We start from the raw sequence: 18,633 nt of genomic DNA on the forward strand, positions 1-18,633 counted from the left end.
AAACAAAGAGCATGCATGTCTTTCAAATTTAAGGTAGACTTTTACAAACATGCTAGAGCTCCTGAGTAAATCTAAAAGCAGGTTCTCTAAAATGAAACATAAAAACATTTATTAAATAAATCAACAGTGCAAAAGCGGGCTTGTCCATGTGTAAATATGCATAAAACAGCTGAAGCAGCTGGGGTAAAATTCTCACTTTGTAAATCATGACTGTCTCTTTAAGCCAGGAGAAAAATAATACATATATATAAACATGCAAGAAATCCTGGAGAGGACAAACTAACAGAATTTGCTATAATAGTGACTGCAGTATCCACTAAAATACAGTTAAATGTGAGAACTATTTCTTTGCTGTTGAACGTAAAGATTTTAATTGATCACCAAACCTACTTTTAAGTTTTATTTTACATCAAAATATTAATGTATTCCAAAAAACATATATTACTTACTTGCATATGAATACTTTTATTGGATCGATCAAGGATGCATTTGCCACGGTATCTGATCAGAATTTTTAACATCACAATGATCAGGGTGTGCAAATACATTTACGCTGTTGAATTTTGGACATAGTTTTAAAATACCTCAGATAGAAAACAGGCTTTAAAGATTAAGTTACATGAACATGGTCTTCAGTTACATGAACAAGAAGACCTGTCTCTAGATTTAAAAAAAAAAAATCTGAACTCTCAATATAAATTTTCTTTTTTGGTTCTCTTCCAAATTTCTTTTAATCAAAAAAATTTAAGCAGACTTCAAATATACATTAACAGAGGAATTTATCTTCACTCTAGAAGCAATTCTACATATTATCTCTAGGGGGCAGTCGGGTATTTTTGTCTTGTGTTGTTCCTCATCAGAGGAAGATAACGTTAGCACAGGGGTCCTTGTTAGCTTAGGAGCTAGCTAGCGTCAGCCGGTTTGAGCCTGAGCATCCTTCTAGAAAAGCTCCACTTAAAGTAAAAAAAAAAAAAGAAAAAAAAAAAAAAAAAAGACACGGACTGTACTGATCGTTTCGCTGTTAACGTAAACCCCGGCAAAGAAAATCTCTTTGAAGACAAAGAGAATAAAGGTATGGAATGGTTGCTATTTACACCAAATAGCTATTTCATCTGAATTTCGAGAAATAAGTCTTTTGTCATGTTTTACTCGAGACGGCTGCAAAAAAATCCGAGTGGGTCGATGCGTCCCGACTGGGTCTTTGTTTTCATGGGTAAAACTTAACGTCATGGGGCAACAATTTTCTTCACAAGAACCACTCAAACACTTTAGAATTCGCGTGAAAGGCAGTTTTAAATGACATTAGCTGGGCTTCGGGCTTTGCCTGCATATCGTTAAGGAACATGCTAGTATAGGCTAACAATGGGACCATGGTCGAAGCTAGGTTAAACTGAATTAGACGACGTTGTCTCAGAACCAGAAAGTCCGCATTTTCAAATAAAAACTGTGGAAGTAGAATTTGTAACATTCTAATAAAACGCTGCTTGGATATGTCTGTAAAATGTTTACAAGTTAAGTTGAAGAACGCAACTTTAAATCGCAGGCCTTCATTTTAATTTTGTTCAGTTGCTCGGGTTTTGTTTCTATTTGCATGTGCTCTTATAGAACCAGATTTATGGGGGAAAAAATCGCGTTAGCATTCTGAGAATAACGGCTTCAACTGCTGCTTTCCTCGCGTAGGACATAATATTTAGAGAGATGGGTTTAGGTCGAGGTAAAATGTTCTTATTTTGAGACTAGACATGTAGAAGCCCCCCCCATTATCCCAGATTATCTTTAGACATTAATAATTGCTATGAAAGTTAAATTAAGATGATCTGTTTGGAAAATTACTCGGTTATACTCCTCGAGTGTTAGTCAGCCCTGCAGCAGGTTGAGCTAACATCTGTCTGCAGTGTCTTCTACGTTAAAATAAAATGCATAACCGCTGTTGCTTTCTGTAAGGGTTCGTATCTGTAGACTTTATTTCCTCAGGAAATGGTGCATATCAAAACATTTTTATTTAAAGGCGAAATAAAGTACAGTTTTAATTATACCAAGATCATTTATGTAGGTTAAAATAAATCAGTTACAGCATTTAAAAGCCCGATTCTGAGGTAACTTACGTCCGCCTTTGTCATTTAAAAATATGATCCCACATTTTTTCTAAACCTAGACCTTTCTTAGCCTTGATAAGCATGTCCATAAAAACATTAGTTGATTTCTTCATTATAGGTGCTTGAATTCATTAACTAACAAACTATCTGGTTGATTTATATTGTGCATCTTCACAGACTGTTCAGCAATCGTACCCAGACATTTCATTAGCATGATAGAAAATGCAGTGACATGTTAACATTATTTAATATCTTCTAAACAGCAACTAGTAATAAGACTGTCGGTCGGTGAGAGTTGATAATTCTGACGTCTACATTCGTTTAAAAAAATAAATAAAATAAATCTCTGCTGTTATTCTGGGAACATGGAGCCACATGGAAATCGTTTCAGACAACAGTGGCTGCATTAGGAAAAATTCAAATGCTAATTAACTTCCAACAAAAATGTTTTCTAAAAGTACTTTAGTCTTCTTGAAGATGTATGCAATATTTTTTACAGTGACATCATAACACTGACTAATTCACTTTAACACAATTGTTCACATTCATTAAATGGTCGATCAATGTTTTGAGAACTATAAGTCTAAGCCATTCACTTTATGGAGACATTAAAAGCCATAAATCACACAGCAATAGAGACATTAAATAACACCCGCCCCATTTTTGTTTTCCGGTTAAATCTTTCCCTTAAGATGCCTTCAGCAGCGGTTGGCAACAATGCTGTCCAGTGTGCCATTCCAGACTTGGGAAATGGAAGTCATTCTGAGACCATGAAGCAGTTTCTTGGTGTTATCGACAAAAAGGTCCGGAATATGGAAAAGAAAAAGGTACATGGGCAAAATGTTTACATCGAGGTTTTTGAATCTTTCTCTGTTTTGGCACTGATTTTTGTCTCTGTGTGTGTGTGTGTGTGTGTGTGTATGCGTGTGTGTGTGTGTGTGTGTGTGTGTGTGTGTGTGTGTGTGTGTGTGTGTGCGTGCGCGCGTGTGTGTGTGTTTCCCTAGATGTCACGAGTTACTGCTTGAGATCATTAAGTGGATGAATATTTTTATGATTCAATTTCAGAAAGAATGTTGTTATTTAAAGTTGTTTTTATGGCAAGAAAAAAATAAGCTATTTTATAAAGCTAAAAAACAAAGCAGTGAAATGTTTTTAAATGAACAAGAAAACCAGTTACATGAACAAGAAGACCAGTTCTTCTATCTATACTTTTGAATCCATGCTTTGGATTTTATTTTGACATTTTTGTTTAATGATTGCAATATTATTTATTTTTTTTCAGTCCAAACTGGATGACTATCAGGCCAGAAAGAATAAGGAAGAAAGACTGAATCAGGATCAGCTGGTGAGATGGGAAACTGGCAGCTACTTCATATGCAGCATTGTATTAATACAAGCAATGTAACAATTTTAAATTTTCTTTCCTGGATGTTTCCAAAGGAAGCCTTGTCGAAGTATCAAGAGATCATCAATAACCTTGATTTTGCTCGAGAACTGCAGAAGAGCTTCCTGGCTTTGGGCCAAGAGGTTAGTCAGACCTTTTCTGGAAAGTTTGTGACCAAACCTCAACAATTGTTTATTTTAAAGGAGTTTGATGCTATAAGACGTCTCCATTAAGAAGCTGTTTTGTAAAACTACTAATTTATTAAACCGTGAAGAGAGAAAAGAATGTCTGCGGTTGGCTTAAACTTTCTGCGAGATGGCTCCTAAACCAGCCGCAGTGGAAATTTTCCCCTTTTACAATTTCCGTGTCACATAACATGCACCAAAACATCTCTGTGTATGTTTAGGTCCAGAAGGCAGTGAAAAAGTCTGCACGGCGAGAGCAGCTTCAGCGGGAGGAAATGGAACAACGGCGGTTGAAGACGGTGTTGGAGCTCCAGTATTTGTTGGACCAGCTAGGGGAGGACGGCGTGCGACAGGACCTTAAAAGACCAGATTCCTCTGGCTCCCCTCTGCTCACAGATGCTGACCTTGCATCTTTTGATGAGTTTTATAAACTGGTGGGTCCTGACAGGAACTGTGATATCAGGTATGTGGATGTGGGCAAATAATTTTCTTCATCAGGTCGTGCAAGTGTGTCTCAAAAACCAGAATAGTATTGGAGAGTTAACTTATTTCTGCTACTGAAGAAGAAAAATGAAAACGAGAGTAAGCAGATTCATTAGACGCTAATTGATATATTTTGAATGTTTTTCTGGTAATTTTGATGATTATGACTTGCAGTTAATAGAAATCCAATCTTTTCATGCTGCCCTTTAGCTCGTCTATGCTGTTAGGAGTTTACATCAGGACAGTTTGTAGGCCAGTCAAACACAGTGACAGTATAGTTTTTTACGCAGGTATTGATACTACTGGCAGGTGTCAAGTTCTGCTAGAAAAAAAAAATCACAATCTCCACAATGCTCATCATCATCATCATCGGAGGGAACCAGGAAATGTTTCCTTTGTGTGATGGCTCTTGAAGCTCATACATCACATCTCCTAAAACTCTTCTATTCTCTTTGCTTCTCAAGACTTTCTTGTTCATCCTTTTTTGCTACTTTTCTTTCCACTCGACTTTGGATCAATATGCTTGGTTTGATTCCCGTTGATCGGCGTAAAATCCCATTTTGTTGTAAAGAATTAGGGTTTTTTTTATTGGTCAGTAATGTTTGTATTTTAAAAAAAGCCAAGTTTGGGGATTTCATTAGATGTAATCATTAAAATGAACGGAAATAAACAATTCAAATATGTCACTGTGTGTATAATGTATCTTTAAAATGCGACCTTCAACTGACATGATGAAATACTTGCATCTTTAAAGATACTCTAATTCTTTGAGGTGCCTCTATATGCAGATATGTTTCTTATTTGTGTTTTCATAATTTTAAAATTAAATGTCAAATATCCTTCACTTCACGCTGAATCGTTATTTCCAGATTGATTGACCAGTATGAAGAGGCCTCACAGCACTTGTGGTCTCTCCTTGAGGGTCGAGACAAGTCTGTGGCAGGAACCACATGTAAGTAGGTTTTTAAAGTGTTGGAACAAATATCATAAGTTATTGTACATTTACAGCACAAACATTTGGCCACTCCCTCCACTGGCTTTATTTCTTAAAGCAGTAACCTGGTTTAGTGTTGAGAACTCGGTGAAAAATAATTTTGTCAGTCAGGCTGTGTTCGACATTTACGTCACTTCACAATGAAAAAAAAACAAACTTTATTACTAAGATCAATCCTTCTCGTCTTTGTTCCAGACAAGTCACTGAGGGAGACTCTGGACAAACTACTGGTCAGTGGTTACTTTGACAGAGCAGAATCTAAACAGAACGGGGCTTGTGAGACAGAAGAGAAGCCAGAAGAGCAGGCTGTGGTGGATGAAACAGCGGTTACTGGGGAGCAGCCACCTGAACCTGGTAAAAACGTACTCATTTGCGTATTAAATTATTAGTGTGTGTTTACTTGGGTGTAGTCACGCTTCAAATTTGTTCCTTTCCAGAAGGACCAAATAATGAAAACTACACAGAGCCTGTCCAAGTGGAAACCACAGAGGTTGTCAGACTTTTTTATGTAGTGCATTAAAAACTGTGGATCATTGGTTATTAATGTGTGTATATATATACTTTTATTATGCGTTTAAATTAAATAGTCGTCCTTTGTTTCAGTTTTTTAACAGACAGTTTGTTCCAGAAACTACATACAGTAACACTGACAAAGACCAAGTGGAGGAGTGGACTGTGGAGGCTCAGGTATCCTCACTGCACCCATCAGTGGCACCAAATACTCTGTATTGTCAAACGTACTGAGATGGTTAAACTTAAGCCACATCCCATTATTGATATATAGGCTTTAGTCTTCTAGAAATGAACTCAGTAAGGTTTAAGATTGAGTTTGTAGGAGTATTTCAAATTTTCTTCTAAGACATCATTTGTGAGGTCAGACAGTGATGTTGGTCTGGTTTTCAGTTCCCAATCTGGTTTATCATGAAGTTGCCATTATCATGGTTTCACTCAAGGCCCGCCTTCAAAAACATTCTCCTCCATGTCCCTCACTGCTGCTCAGTCATCTCGTAAATGGGAGGAACCGTGTTCCCCACGTATCCTCAAGCATGAATATGTTTTTAATATGTAGCATTAGCCGAGACAATGGATCCGAGCCCCGGCAAGCAAACCCACACACAATACTTGGCAACATAGTGTACTTGACTGTATTCTTTAATATCACTGTTTCTGCTGATAGATGAATTCCCTGCAGCACCACCCACCTGCACAGCTGGCTTCTGAGCCCACCATGGCTGTGAACCAAGCTGCTCCTTCTCCTGCCACTGACCCTGTGGTCAGAAAGCAGGCGGTGCAAGATCTCATGGCTCAAATGCAAGGGACTTACAACTTCATGCAGGTTAGAACAGTCTCACATAGCCTTCTGCAGATGTCAGGACTCAGCTAGGTCTGAATAATGTTGCGAAATACTAATTTTAATGCAGTACCTTGAAGTATTTCTGCTTCCGGTGTCAACAAGTTTATAAACAGATCATTATTTCAAAATTTTACCAGCTGTAAAATTGGGTAAATTGAATAGTAGAATCAGGGGCAAACGGGGAAAAAAGTTATTTCTGTCAGAATTGGTTCCAGATTCCAACCTTATTTAAAATTACAATGGCGTTGATATAAATCGTATTGTTGTAGCTCTAAGTCTGATTAAAGCGTGATTGTATTGACAGGACTCCATGTTGGAGTTTGACGGCCAGGCTCTGGACCCAGCCATCGTGTCTGCCCAGCCAATGAAAGCTCTGCAGACGGTTGACCTGCAGCAGATGGGTGGCCCTTCAAGTGAGTGATCTTATAGGTGTAATAAGACAGTGGGTTATGAATACTTTTAAAAAATTTACCCTTTTTATTTTCTTTTTTGTAGTCCACTCAGAACCCAGGCTCCCTCAGACAAGTACTGTATCTGCACCACAGGAATCCTCCCAAGTAAGTGCAAGAAAAGCACAGCTGAAGGTTAAACACTTAGTTCTTTTTAGCTGCCTGAAAGCATCAGTCAGTAAGTATTGAGATATATTTTAGGGATCATGAAGATGGTATTTCTTATCAGTTGTGTTGTACAGAGTCATTTGAATATTATGTGGAAATAGCTGGAAGCTTTTAGTGTATTGATCGCAGCTCCCATCGCATCCGCTGACCTTTTTCATATTCCTTGTTTCCTTGCCTTTCAAATTTCCTCCTCCCTGCCTTCCCAGACCTCTATGTCTCTGTCATCTGAACAGTCTTCTGCCCCATGTTCCTTGTCTACCGCCTTCCCACCTGTCTCCAAACATATCCACTCCGGAGGCATCAATGTGAACGCAGCACCTTTCCAGTCAGTGCAAGCGGTATGCTTTGGGTTCATTTAAGCAGTCTAGCAGCAAAATACGTTTGGACTTCAATAAATTCTAGTGAAAACGTCGGATCGTGTCCAATTTAATTTTTAGTCAGGGCCAGTGAAGAACATTTCAGGCCAGTAAACAAGTTTCACTTCCTAAAACAAACCCAAAATGCTTAATTATCGTGTGCCATCCTGACGGGGGGGGGACTGTTTTAACCCTTTCTGGATTCACAGATCTTCAGCGAGAATTATGCCGTGCGTTTGAAAGTGAACACATTTGAGATTTTTAATTTGTCATTTCAGGTATTTAATATAAATGCACCCGTACCTCCATCCACTGACGGCCAAGCAGACTCCCTGAAGCAGTCCAGCCAATTTCCTGGTGGCTATGGCCAGGGCTTTACCAGCCAGTCAGAGAACACTGTAGAGCAGCCGGAAATGCCACAGGAAAGATTACAGTCAGGTGAGAGAGCACACAGCACATTAAAGAGCCTTTTACTGCAGCAGTCATAAGATGGAGAAGATAGCTTTGCTGTTTTAAAGTACCGTATTTTCCGCAATATAAGGCGCACCTAAAAACCTTCAATTTCCTCAAAAGCCGACAGTGCGCCTTATAATCCGGTGCGCCTTATATATATGGACCAATATTGAGCCACAACAGGTCTAGCAACTACGGTAAGCAGCCGCCAACTTCATTTTTGCCCGTAGAAGAAGCGCTCGGTGCATGCTGGGATAGTTGTCAGAACGCTGGTTTGTAATCCATTAATAAAGTTTGACTGACCTATCTATCTTCTGACCGTCTAGAATCAGGTCGTCTGCAGGTCATCTAGCACCACGAACATGCTGTGTGCGAACGGAGAAGGGTGACCATCGTCCGACTGGGCCCCGGCCCAGTCGTGGAAGGCTCTCCTCGCCGACCAGAGTCGGACTGTTTTGTTGACATTCACTTTAGTGCAGCTCCATCTTGTGGATGCATAACGTAACTCCAGTCTCTACTGTAGCGTCTATTCTATGTGCCTTATAAGCCGGTTCGCCTTTTAGTGTGGAAAATACGGTATGTAAGCTAGCCTGCTTTAGTGACCACCTATTAGCGCATCACAGACTTCTGAGATGTTCTCAACTCTCTTTTATCAGTTGTTGGTGGATTCCAGCCTCCAGATCAGGTCATGCCATCAACAGGAAGTCACGATGATCCCTCTGCGGGGTCAGGGTTTGGGCCGTCCAGCCAGTCGTTTTACAGCAGCAGAGGTGCGCCCAGGGGTGGACCCAGAAACACCCGTGGCATTATGAATGGATACCGGGGCTCCTCAAATGGATTTAGAGGTACCACAGTCAAACTGTGTCAAAGTTGGAACAAATTGTGGTTTTAATTACAGCACTCGTTGCGTCTGATCACATTAACTTCTGTAATCAGGTGGTTATGAAGGATACCGTGCTCCGTTTTCAAACGCTCCTTCCAGCAGCGGTTATGGCCAAACCCAGTTTAACACATCTCGGGACTATTCCAACAGCAGCTACCAGCGTGTAAGACATGACTTCACTTCCAAACCTAATCAGTGTTTTTCTGTTGCATGAGCTGGCTAACCTCTGTTTACCTACGTTCGTCCTTCCAGGAGGGATATCAGCAAGGCTACAAGCGGGGAACTGCCCAAGGATCAAGAGGCCTGTCCCGGGCCAACGCTCAAGCAATGCGATCCTAAAGGATCAAAAGAACCGTCCTGTTGCGCCACGTTAAAACATTCAGGATTTTTGAATGTGTTTGCCCAAGCTCACTTTTCTAACATTTAAGTTCCGATGGTTAATTTTATTTCAGGTTTTTTTTAACCCCCGCCCTACTTATTAATCAGCCTGCTGACATTTAGATCTTCTAAATGTTCTAACTCAACATGCTCAAGTTCACCACATGTAGGATTCTCAGAGAGTCTGTGTCATGTAAAACTACAAATAGATGTTCCTGTAAACTTGAAAGAGTTCATTAATTTATTTTTTTTACAAAGTAAATGCAAAAAATTACCCTGCCACTGTCGATCTGAGTTCATGGGAATGGTTTTCTTGTACCTTGCTGTCGACGCTTCTCCCGTTTGATCCAATAATTTTCATAAACATTTCCCCCCCGCCCCCTTTTTTTTTTTTTTTTTAACCCACTGTTCTGTTGCGCCGTAACCCATTTGTACACTGATGTTATTGGTTAAGACTGTTTCAATAAAGCTGTATCCTATAAACCTGTGCTTAGTATTTTTAACTCACTAAGTTATGTAGCCCTGAACTATCGAAGGACAGATAAATACATCGCTGGATGAAAAAAGAAATACAATGAGAGGGAATAAATTCTGAAAATAATATTTTAGTTTTTCCTTATCATACTTTGTTTAGACCTTGAGAATACTTGCGTTCTCTTCCTTTCCACAGCAATAAGTCCCATATTTTACAATAAGAGTCACTATCAAGCAAGTATGATAAAAGGTAAACAGTTTTATTATCTTGAGCTGAATCTGTAGTATTGCCAAATGACTTGTATGGAGCAACAGGCATTCTGAAACCCGACCTGTATATTCTGTGCAGTATTCGAAAGAACATGACAAAAAAAAAAAATCGTGAGCAAGGATGGAGTATGAAGTAACAAATGTCTTTATCTCAATAAGATGTCTCATTGCTAAATTGAACATTCTCCAAAAAAAAAAAAAAAAAAAAAGCAAATGGGAAAAATCAAGGGAAAACAGCAGACTGGGTATCGCACCAACTTAACCAAACAAGCAGCCTTTAATTTAAAAAAAAATTGTTTATATATGTAGTTTTAAACCAAATAAAATTCCACTTCCAGACAAAACTAATTCCTTCTGTTTGTAATGTCATTAAAATTAACACATAAAAATGGTAAACAACCTGTACACCTAAACTTCTTAAAATCTTTCTTAAATTAACAATTGTTCAATTTTACAAACATGGTACATACACATGTACTGTAAGTATAACCAGCTGTATTCAAAATAGTCACTATTCTTATTCTACGCGACTAATAAATTTCTAATACAAAATCCTTCCAGGAGCATGCAGTAACTGTTTCCCTCCATGATGCTCAAGGGCACTTTGCCTGGAAAGTCTTCCATGCTTTCAACACACCTGAACTGAGTTAGTGGATAATTGAAAGGCCTCTGCAGAACCTGGTGAGAGCTCCTCTAGATCATCGAATGAGGTGGACTGATCGAAGCAGCGACGCAGGTAGTGCACCAGATCAAGTAACAAAAACATAACTTGGCAATAAATCAAATTGAGATTTTGTGAGATTTTAAAGTTGTAATGAAATCTCCCCCCTTTTTAAAAATTTCTCTCACTCTTAAATGTATTTCTAGCACTGAACAAAAAAATTACAAAAAAAAAAAAATCAGGCAGCAGCTGCAGGGTGACTTGAAAGATGACCAGCACTATGTGACATTGCTTAGGGCAGTAGATTTTAGGTAAACTTTTAACGACAACCTTCCCATCACAGCAATATATATTTTTTAGATGGATCTGTCACAAATCAAATCGATGCATCAAACCGTACTTACTTTTGAAACGAGTATATTCAGATTCCAGCACTTTCTCTTGTTTTTCTTGAATTTTCCTGGTCCCACTTACCTGTAGAAAATCTTTAAAAAGTTTCCTTTATCTAAAGAAGTTGGGAGGGTAGCTTAAAAGGTAATGCAAGAACAGAGAGAAGCTAAGAATTTTTACATCTTAAAGCTCTTTAAAACCGTACTGCACAAATCCAAGAAACTCTGCATGCCAAAGCCACAGAAGAGACTTAACACTGCTCTATATGGATGGTAAATATTCTTCTCATTTCTTTGCACTTCTCTAAAATAATTATCAATACAGGTCAGTGGTGGGTCATTTTCAGTTCTGTTCATATAATCTGAAGATTACCGCTATAAAAGTTGTATCGGGGATAACAGATCTGATATGTGCCAATCTTGATTTGTATTTAAAAACCTTAAATGCTGGTTGTACCTGTTACAAGTGGTCTTAGGATCGAGGGACATCGCCCCTCTCTAAGTACAAGTTTAAGTACAGCGAAAGTCCGGTGTTGATTTTTTTTTTGTTTTGTTTTGACGTCGTTATGCCAGGTTATGCTGGCCTTGTGCAACATCTTGCTGGTTTGACAGTTCGTCATGATGAGCCTGGGGTTGTCCTTGCTGAGGTAAGTCTGGATTGTGTTGCTCGTGATGCTCTTGTGGCGTATCCTGATGGTGTTGGGGTATCTCCTGATGTCCTGGCGGGTGGGCTTCTTGATCAGGATGCAGCTGGTTGTCAGCTGCGTGGACCTCAGGGACGGCGTTTCCTTCGATTGCGACGTGAAAAACAGTTTTATATTCGCTGCCACGGCAGGATATTTCAACAACAACAACAAAAATGTGCAATCAACACTTACCGTGAACCTCTGGAGGAGGCTCTACTTTATCTGACTTCAGTCGTTCCATATGTTCAACAGCCTGGAAAGAGTTCTGATTAGACTCTCTAATATTAGTAACAATAATGTTAAAAATAGATGAAGATATGATGATAAAAATTGGCATAGGGAAGATTATTTACATTGTACAAACTTTTCCCGTAATGATTGTACTCCAGAAATGTCCAATTTGGAATGCTCTTCTGAACAAAACATAGCTAATCATATCTTTAACATAACTTGATGGAGGTTTTTACTTTTTTATTATTTAGATTCAAAAATGATTTTGATAGCAACGTTGGAGTATGTTAGCAAGCAAGTAAAAGGCTAAAACTGGTAGCAATTGCCAACTATGACAAATCCCACCATCCTCCTTGCAACTAATTTTTTTCAACAAAATGAAACATGGAACCCAGGTGTAGGTGATTCTTTCAGACTCCTTACCTGCTGGAGTTCAACTTTCTGTGCATTCAGCTGCTCCTGCTGTCGCTCCAGCTCCTCTCTCTGCTTTTGAAGATCAACGGTCCTCTGACTGAGGTCCTGTTCTTGCTGAGTCAGATGCTCCTCGAACTCTCTCATCTCCTCATCTGTATAGGCCTGATTCTGCTCCAGAGTCTGACCAAAAATACAGTAGGAAATCATTTCAACATGTATGCATGTATGTTTATGCTACTCGTTTTAGCATAAACGCTTAATATTGCGACAGCCTCGTGCCGTTTCTTACCTCCCAGCTATCTGGCTCCAGGAATTCCTTTTTCTTTGTAGCAACCAGAAACTCATCTAAAGACACCAACCTGTCTTTGTTGGAATCCACCTAGACCAGAAAGTTTAGAGTGAGCATTTCAGATCAGACTCGTCTCAAACGACAAGCTCATGGCATTGAGCTGAACGTCGACACGCAGACATCAAACAAGAGGTAGACATAATCAACTTTCCCCTTTAACATAAGCAGCCCAAACTTTATCACAGGGTTCCATAATGTTATGCTGCCACTTTATTAGGTACAGACATTCAATTGATTGTTGCCACAAACGGTGAATCAGCCAATGCACAGGGCAGCAACTCGATGAAAAAAGACATGTTTGGTCTTAAAGCAGATGGGATACAACAGCAGAGGATCACGTAGTGTCATTCATCTCCACCAGAAACGACACTATACCTAACAAAGACTTGCTAATGTTTTAGCAAGACTTGCTAAAAAAAAGAAAAAAGAAAAAAAAAGAAGCCGTGTTACAGGCATTGTTTGGCTTAAAGAAATAGCTTAAAGAAATGTCGAGTCTGGTGAGTCAGTTTCAGCCTAACTTTTATATAGTAGACGGGTTTCTGTCCTAGCCCTGTCTAATGGACATAGGGCATTGTTACTTGGCAAACTTTGGTACTCAAGTAAGAAATGATATGCGATTTGTACCAACCGCATATCATGAAACATGAAAGCTCACCACATCCCTTTGTGACCTCCGTGTACTCATGTGCTGATGGTTTTTCTCAGCAGGATGATGCATCATGTCATACTTTTTAATTTTAAATGACAAATTTTTTTTTTAATAGCTTGCAGAATCTGTGCCACAAAGAATTAAAGCCGTTTGGAAAGAAAGAGGGTCCAACCCAGTATGAGCGTAGAAAAAACAAAAACTTTTAAAATAAATTCTGAATGATAATGATGAAGGTTGTAACCCTCAGTTTACCTCGTTCATAACATGCTCTCTCATCCGCAGCCTCTCCTCTTCCATCTCCACCATATCATCCTCTTCATTGGTGGGGTCATAGATTTTTTCCAGCTGAAATGATACAGCGAGACAGATTGTATTAAATCAGTCGCTGAATTTTTAGATGCTGTGGCTTTACCTCCTTGGTGAACAATGCTTCAAGCTCTTGTTCATCGAAGAAACCATCTCCATTAGTATCTGCATTGAAAGGGAATAAAATGAATGGAAGAAATGTATGCAAATTCTTATATTTGATTAAAACAAAAAAAGAAATGGCATTAAATGAAAGGCTGATAATCCTATTTTACGAAGCGATTCCTGGTGAAAGGTTACCATGCAGGTTGAAAAAGGTCTTTGGATCAAAGTCCTCTGGGTCTAATCCATCACCTTCCTCCCAAACCTCTTTTAGTTGATTTTGGCTGCCCTACGTCATGACATTAAAACATAACTCAGTTTATTTATAACCATGCTGGAGACAGAGAAATAATTAATCGACTGTGTGAACATCACATTTTAATTGTAAACCATAAATCTTAAAAGTAGAATATTGCAACGTGCTATCAGTTTGTTTTATGCTTCTCCGGTCAATGCCACTCACTGGGTGGTTGACTTTAGGGTGATCCGCATGCTTCTTCTTCATCTCCTCGTAGTGCTCCTCCTCTTTCTTTCTCTGCTCCTCATCCAGAGTTTTCAGGTGCTCCTGCCTGTCGTGCTCCTTCATCATCTCATACCTCTTGAACTCCTCGTGCCTCTCTTTGTCGAAGTTTTCCAGATCATTCGTTGCCTGTAAGCAGGTGAAAACATTTAGAGGCAACTTTTAAAATTCAGCATAGGCTCCTTTAGCAGTTAAAGACAGTGATGTATAATGTGTGGTTTAGCCGTCTAGTCTACAAAGATTACTTGTATTCCTATTTTGCATTTCTTGTTGAGATTTCCTGAACAATTTATTATATTTCTTTGTATGCATGTTGACTTCTGAAAATAAACCTTGAAAATGAGATGTATCTGATTGCAAAACAAAAGATATTATTAAAAGCAGAATGCTTTTGTGCAACAACTTACTCTGAAGATATCTACTCTAAAGCGGAGCTTTAGATAAGGTAAATAAGGTAAAGGTGAGTTATGTGACACAGGCAGTAGGGCAAATTGTAACAAGCAGTAGGTATGCACAGATAAGCGAGTTGTTTTTCACAATTTCAGTAATTTGACTCAAGAGTGACAACGAAAGTGTGTGTGAGGCTATTCAATTCTGACTCGGAAGATGAAGATTTTAGTGGTTTTAGTGCACAAAAGGAAGATGAAGATAGCAATTTATGACTTTTCCTGGTAGTCATAGATTGCTATGACTACTAGCAATCTATGACTGGTAGGCTACTGTATTTTTTCAATGTTTTTAAGAAGCCGTATTACAAGGGTGTGCTGTGGTGGTGCAGGGGTTAAGCACAACCCATGTATGGAGGCCTTAGTCCTCGACGTGGCCGTCGCAGGTTCTATTCCTGGCCTGGTGACCTTTGCCGCATGTCTTTCCCCATCTCTCATTACCAACTTTTCTGTTAATTAACTATGAAATAAAGGCCACTAGAGCCAATAAAACCTTGAAAAAAAAAAAAAAAAAAAAAGAAGCCGTGTTACAGGTACTGTTTGGAAAAATAATTTACTTTATGTATTTGTGTATGTAAATTTACGCATTTCATTAAAAGGTAAAAAAAATAATTTCCATGTAAATATCTCATGTTACCAACTAGACACCTGCTGCAGCGGACAGACTAGTGCAGGCCACATATGTACTTTTTTATTTTTTTCGAAACGCTGGAAGTTCATAATGTTAGTGGATGTATTTAGTCATTTTATTTTGTTTTCCAGGTCAACTCTATAATTCAAATATTATGGTACTGTATGATTTATGTTCTGTTTATGTTCTATATACGTGACAAAATATTATAGAAGCAGATATTACCGATTTAATGAGCCGATCTAGATCCTCAACTTCAAAGGTGTGTGGGTTCATGTGGTTCAGGTGCTCAAACTGCTTTAGGAGAGCCTGGTGGTCCACAGCTATATCTGTTCAAAAAGTAAATGTCTTAATATTTAAAATTGACACAAAATATAAACACATTTCCCAACAATAGGAATAAATATTTTAAGGATGTAGCATTCAATTTAAAAAGTAAAAGCATAGAAGTGATATACAGTTTTGCTGAACCTCCTACCATTTCCTCCTTCCAGATCATGCTTGGCTTTAATCAGAGTCCGCAGTCGGTTTACTTCCTGCCTTTTCAATTCGTCTAGTTTTGTTCTGACATGATGGCTGACAAAGTCCAGTTCTTGAGCCAGCTTGCCTTGCTAAACAAAACAAGGAAAACAAGGAGGGGCAGATGTTTCTCTGAGGAAGCATGTCTTAACACATTATGCATAATTTTGCTTCTAAACATGAGATTAACAAAGTGGTTGGGTGGTGTTACATAGCATTTTCAAAGCATTATAACAGTGTTACAACCAAGCAAGAGATACACAGCCTACCTTAATGTCTTCCATGTCCGTATTGTGCAGCTTTTCTCTGAAATGCTGATCTTTCTCAAGAAAATCAATGACTTCCCTGAGATAGCGGTCATAGTGAAGTCCAGTGTCCTGTAAAATGTAACAAAGTTGTCCGTTAAACCTCTAACCAAGCCAATACCGATTATTTACACTTCATAGGAGCCATTACTTTTAATATGTAATATGACAGATTATAAAATAACAGATTATTAAAAAAAAAAACTGGGTGAACTAACTACTGTTAACTGTGTTTTGCTTACATTTACAAGAAAAGAGGGCTCTGGCATGGCTTCAACATAATTACACAGTAATTAACGTCTATGTTTTCATGGTGGTGCTGGTTGTGTATGAGTCATGTGCATTTTTTACCACACTGGCTGGTGGCTCATCAGGTTTCTTCTCTGTCTCTGTTACTTTTGTCTTGTCGATGCCGATGGGAACAGCCTGTAGGTACTGAAGCTGCACCAGCAGCAGAACCCAGCCGGTGAGAAGAGCCCGGCTCCAGCACATCTGGGCATAAACATAAACACACACATTAAAATACTAGCCTGAATTAATTCACAGATTTAATCTTTGCACTAGATAATTCAAATTAAAGTCCGCCTGTCCCTGTGCATACATTTTAGTAAATATGTTTCGAAGCTTGCCTTTACATTGGTAGCTAATTATAAACTAAAGGAAGCTGTTGGTGGTAGCTTTAGCTACCCCTGTCAAATTTGGCATAAAAAAAACCCAAATCAGGAACTAGTTTAACGTTGCCTTGATGGTCCGAGCCTCACAGTTTACAATAACAAACGTGTCAAAGAGGTTTCAGAGTAATGCTATCGGATTAACTAACAAGAACCACCGTCATGTCATTAAATACTCACTTTAATGTGAACCCTGTCCCCCATCTGCTCTGCTGCCCTGTCGTTACTCCCTCTCAGCTGGACCTTCGTCCGCAGCTAACTGGCTAGTCAGCATGGTAGGTTGTGCGGGAGTTAGCGTTACCCTGATTGGCTACTTTTGTGAAAATGAACAGCAGGTTGCGTTGCATGGAATAGTACGTGGCGACATGACGGCAGAACAGGTGGGCGTTCCGGCTTCTTTATCAAGTGGGGGGGAAAAAATTCAGGAAGCAAAATTAACTTTTTATGTGTTACTATGGTTTGACAAAATGATGGTGCTTCTAATTCCAATAATTATGTACAGTAACGTTTTATACTTAGTTTAAACACGTATTTTTCCACGTCAGTCATTCATAGTTTTTCCATTTCCAAGATGACTGGCAAATTGTTTTTGCTGGTTTGATTGCAAGTCCTTATGGTTGAGTCACTGAACTGGTGCACTTCATAAAATAGATTGCGTCATGAGGAAAGAACATTATGTAGAAATATTGAAGCAACATAGATATCAGCCAGGAAGTTAAAGCTTGTGGTCAAATGAACAACTACCTCCATACAGCCAAAATAGTTCTAGCGGCTCAAGGACAACAAGCTTAATATTTTGGAGTGGTCACCTCAAAGTCTTGATCCCAGTCCTCTTGGGATTTTTTTTAATAGCTCTGAAAAGGCGCGTGCAAGAGAGGCGGCCTACAAACTTGACCCAGTTTCACCAGTTCTGTCAGAAGGAATGGGCCAGAATTCCAGCAAATTACTGTGAATCTTATAGAAGGAAACCTAAAATGTTTGCCCCAAGTCAGATAGTTCAAAGGCAGTGCTGCCAAATCCGGAGGAAAGGTATGTTTTCGTACCTTCTGATTTCGAAGGTAATCAGAAGGTACACAAATCTCTGACAGGTTCTCTCTTTCATTATTGTGGCACTTAGCAATTAGAAATAATTTTGCTAATTTTAACCGTCTTAAAACAGGAGGTATTTGTTTTTCTGACAGTGAGAAAAAAAACATAAGATCTATAAATTATGATGCATATGTTTTTTTTTTAAATGATCAGCACAATTTTCAAATTTCACACTATCATCCTGATTAAATTATTTTAGTAAAATCTTTGATAGTAGCGTTTTAACTGACAGGATTTGTATAGAACATAATAACAGTGCAGGTGGCTTTAAATTATTATTATCATTATTTTTGTTGTTGTTTTCTAATCAGGTTTTAGTGTCACCAGGACATTCACAAGGTGTGAGTGTTGAAAACGGCATTATTTGCTTTGCTTATTCCAAAAATAACTTCTGTGTGCAGAATCCCACAAACTGCATTGCGGTCCAAGCGTTCACTCAGCTGAAGAATCAGCTCTCTGTGATTAATGGGTCCAAGTCCACCTCTGTAGTTCTGCTCAGTGGCCTCTTGGGGAAACCTGACATGAGACCTTGTGGCTCTGCTTACAGATGAGCAGACTTCTCACAGCTGAATTATCATCCTCTGACCAATGAAAGTAAAGATCTGAAGTTATACATTGATTGTTTTTTTTACACTGACTTGAATTTGTATACTTTTAACTTGGCAATCAATTGGGTAAAGTTTGTAATCATGTTTTATTTTAAGAAACCCTGTCTTTAATTGTCTGTAAAAGATTTTC

General features: G+C 38.8%; 2 protein-coding genes across 4 annotated transcripts; one reads left to right on the forward strand and one right to left on the reverse strand.

Moving 5' to 3' along the window:
* The first annotated feature begins 858 nt into the window (after window positions 1-858).
* caprin1a (cell cycle associated protein 1a) lies at window positions 859-9,666 on the forward strand. 3 transcript variants are annotated; one of them, XM_008405223.3, is made up of 17 exons: window positions 863-1,072; window positions 2,789-2,923; window positions 3,379-3,441; window positions 3,537-3,623; window positions 3,887-4,128; window positions 5,018-5,100; window positions 5,338-5,496; window positions 5,580-5,632; window positions 5,746-5,829; window positions 6,320-6,478; window positions 6,801-6,909; window positions 6,992-7,053; window positions 7,320-7,451; window positions 7,748-7,907; window positions 8,579-8,767; window positions 8,859-8,968; window positions 9,058-9,666. In XM_008405223.3, the coding sequence occupies exons 2-17, from the start codon at window positions 2,789-2,791 to the stop codon at window positions 9,142-9,144; spliced, it is 1,914 nt and encodes a 637-aa protein (XP_008403445.1). In that variant the 5' UTR covers window positions 863-1,072; the 3' UTR covers window positions 9,145-9,666. The 3 variants fall into 3 exon arrangements, with proteins under 3 accessions (XP_081461284.1, XP_008403445.1, XP_081461283.1); XM_081605157.1 differs by lacking the exon at window positions 7,320-7,451; XM_081605158.1 differs by lacking the exons at window positions 8,579-8,767; window positions 8,859-8,968; window positions 9,058-9,666 and adding an exon at window positions 8,043-8,572 and having other exon boundaries at window positions 859-1,072.
* Window positions 9,667-9,896: 230 nt separating this feature from the next.
* On the reverse strand, window positions 9,897-17,133 carry nucb2a (nucleobindin 2a). The gene is made up of 13 exons (XM_008405225.3): window positions 16,987-17,133; window positions 16,487-16,627; window positions 16,100-16,207; window positions 15,790-15,922; window positions 15,537-15,640; window positions 14,178-14,363; window positions 13,913-14,003; window positions 13,719-13,777; window positions 13,559-13,651; window positions 12,598-12,687; window positions 12,318-12,488; window positions 11,856-11,916; window positions 9,897-11,765 (listed from the first exon to the last, which is right to left on the reverse strand). The coding sequence occupies exons 1-13, from the start codon at window positions 17,008-17,010 to the stop codon at window positions 11,542-11,544; spliced, it is 1,485 nt and encodes a 494-aa protein (XP_008403447.1). The 5' UTR covers window positions 17,011-17,133; the 3' UTR covers window positions 9,897-11,541.
* Between the last annotated feature and the right edge of the window lie 1,500 nt (window positions 17,134-18,633).

The sequence above is a fragment of the Poecilia reticulata genome, chromosome 3 (assembly GCF_904066995.2).
Source record: "Poecilia reticulata chromosome 3, P_reticulata-male-v2, whole genome shotgun sequence".
NCBI lineage: Eukaryota > Metazoa > Chordata > Actinopteri > Cyprinodontiformes > Poeciliidae > Poecilia > Poecilia reticulata.

Coding starts and splice junctions, on each gene's coding strand:
- caprin1a (XM_008405223.3), top strand. CDS start 2,789: ATGCCTTCAGCAGCGGTTGGCAACAATGCTGTCCAGTGTGCCATTCCA. Junction 7,452..7,747: donor CTTTCCAGTCAGTGCAAGCG/GTATGCTTTGGG, acceptor TTGTCATTTCAG/GTATTTAATATAAATGCACC. Junction 7,908..8,578: donor ACAGGAAAGATTACAGTCAG/GTGAGAGAGCAC, acceptor CTCTTTTATCAG/TTGTTGGTGGATTCCAGCCT.
- nucb2a (XM_008405225.3), bottom strand. CDS start 17,010: ATGGGGGACAGGGTTCACATTAAA. Junction 12,688..13,558: donor GAGAGCATGTTATGAACGAG/GTAAACTGAGGG, acceptor TTTCTGGTCTAG/GTGGATTCCAACAAAGACAG. Junction 11,917..12,317: donor AGAAAGTTGAACTCCAGCAG/GTAAGGAGTCTG, acceptor AACTCTTTCCAG/GCTGTTGAACATATGGAACG.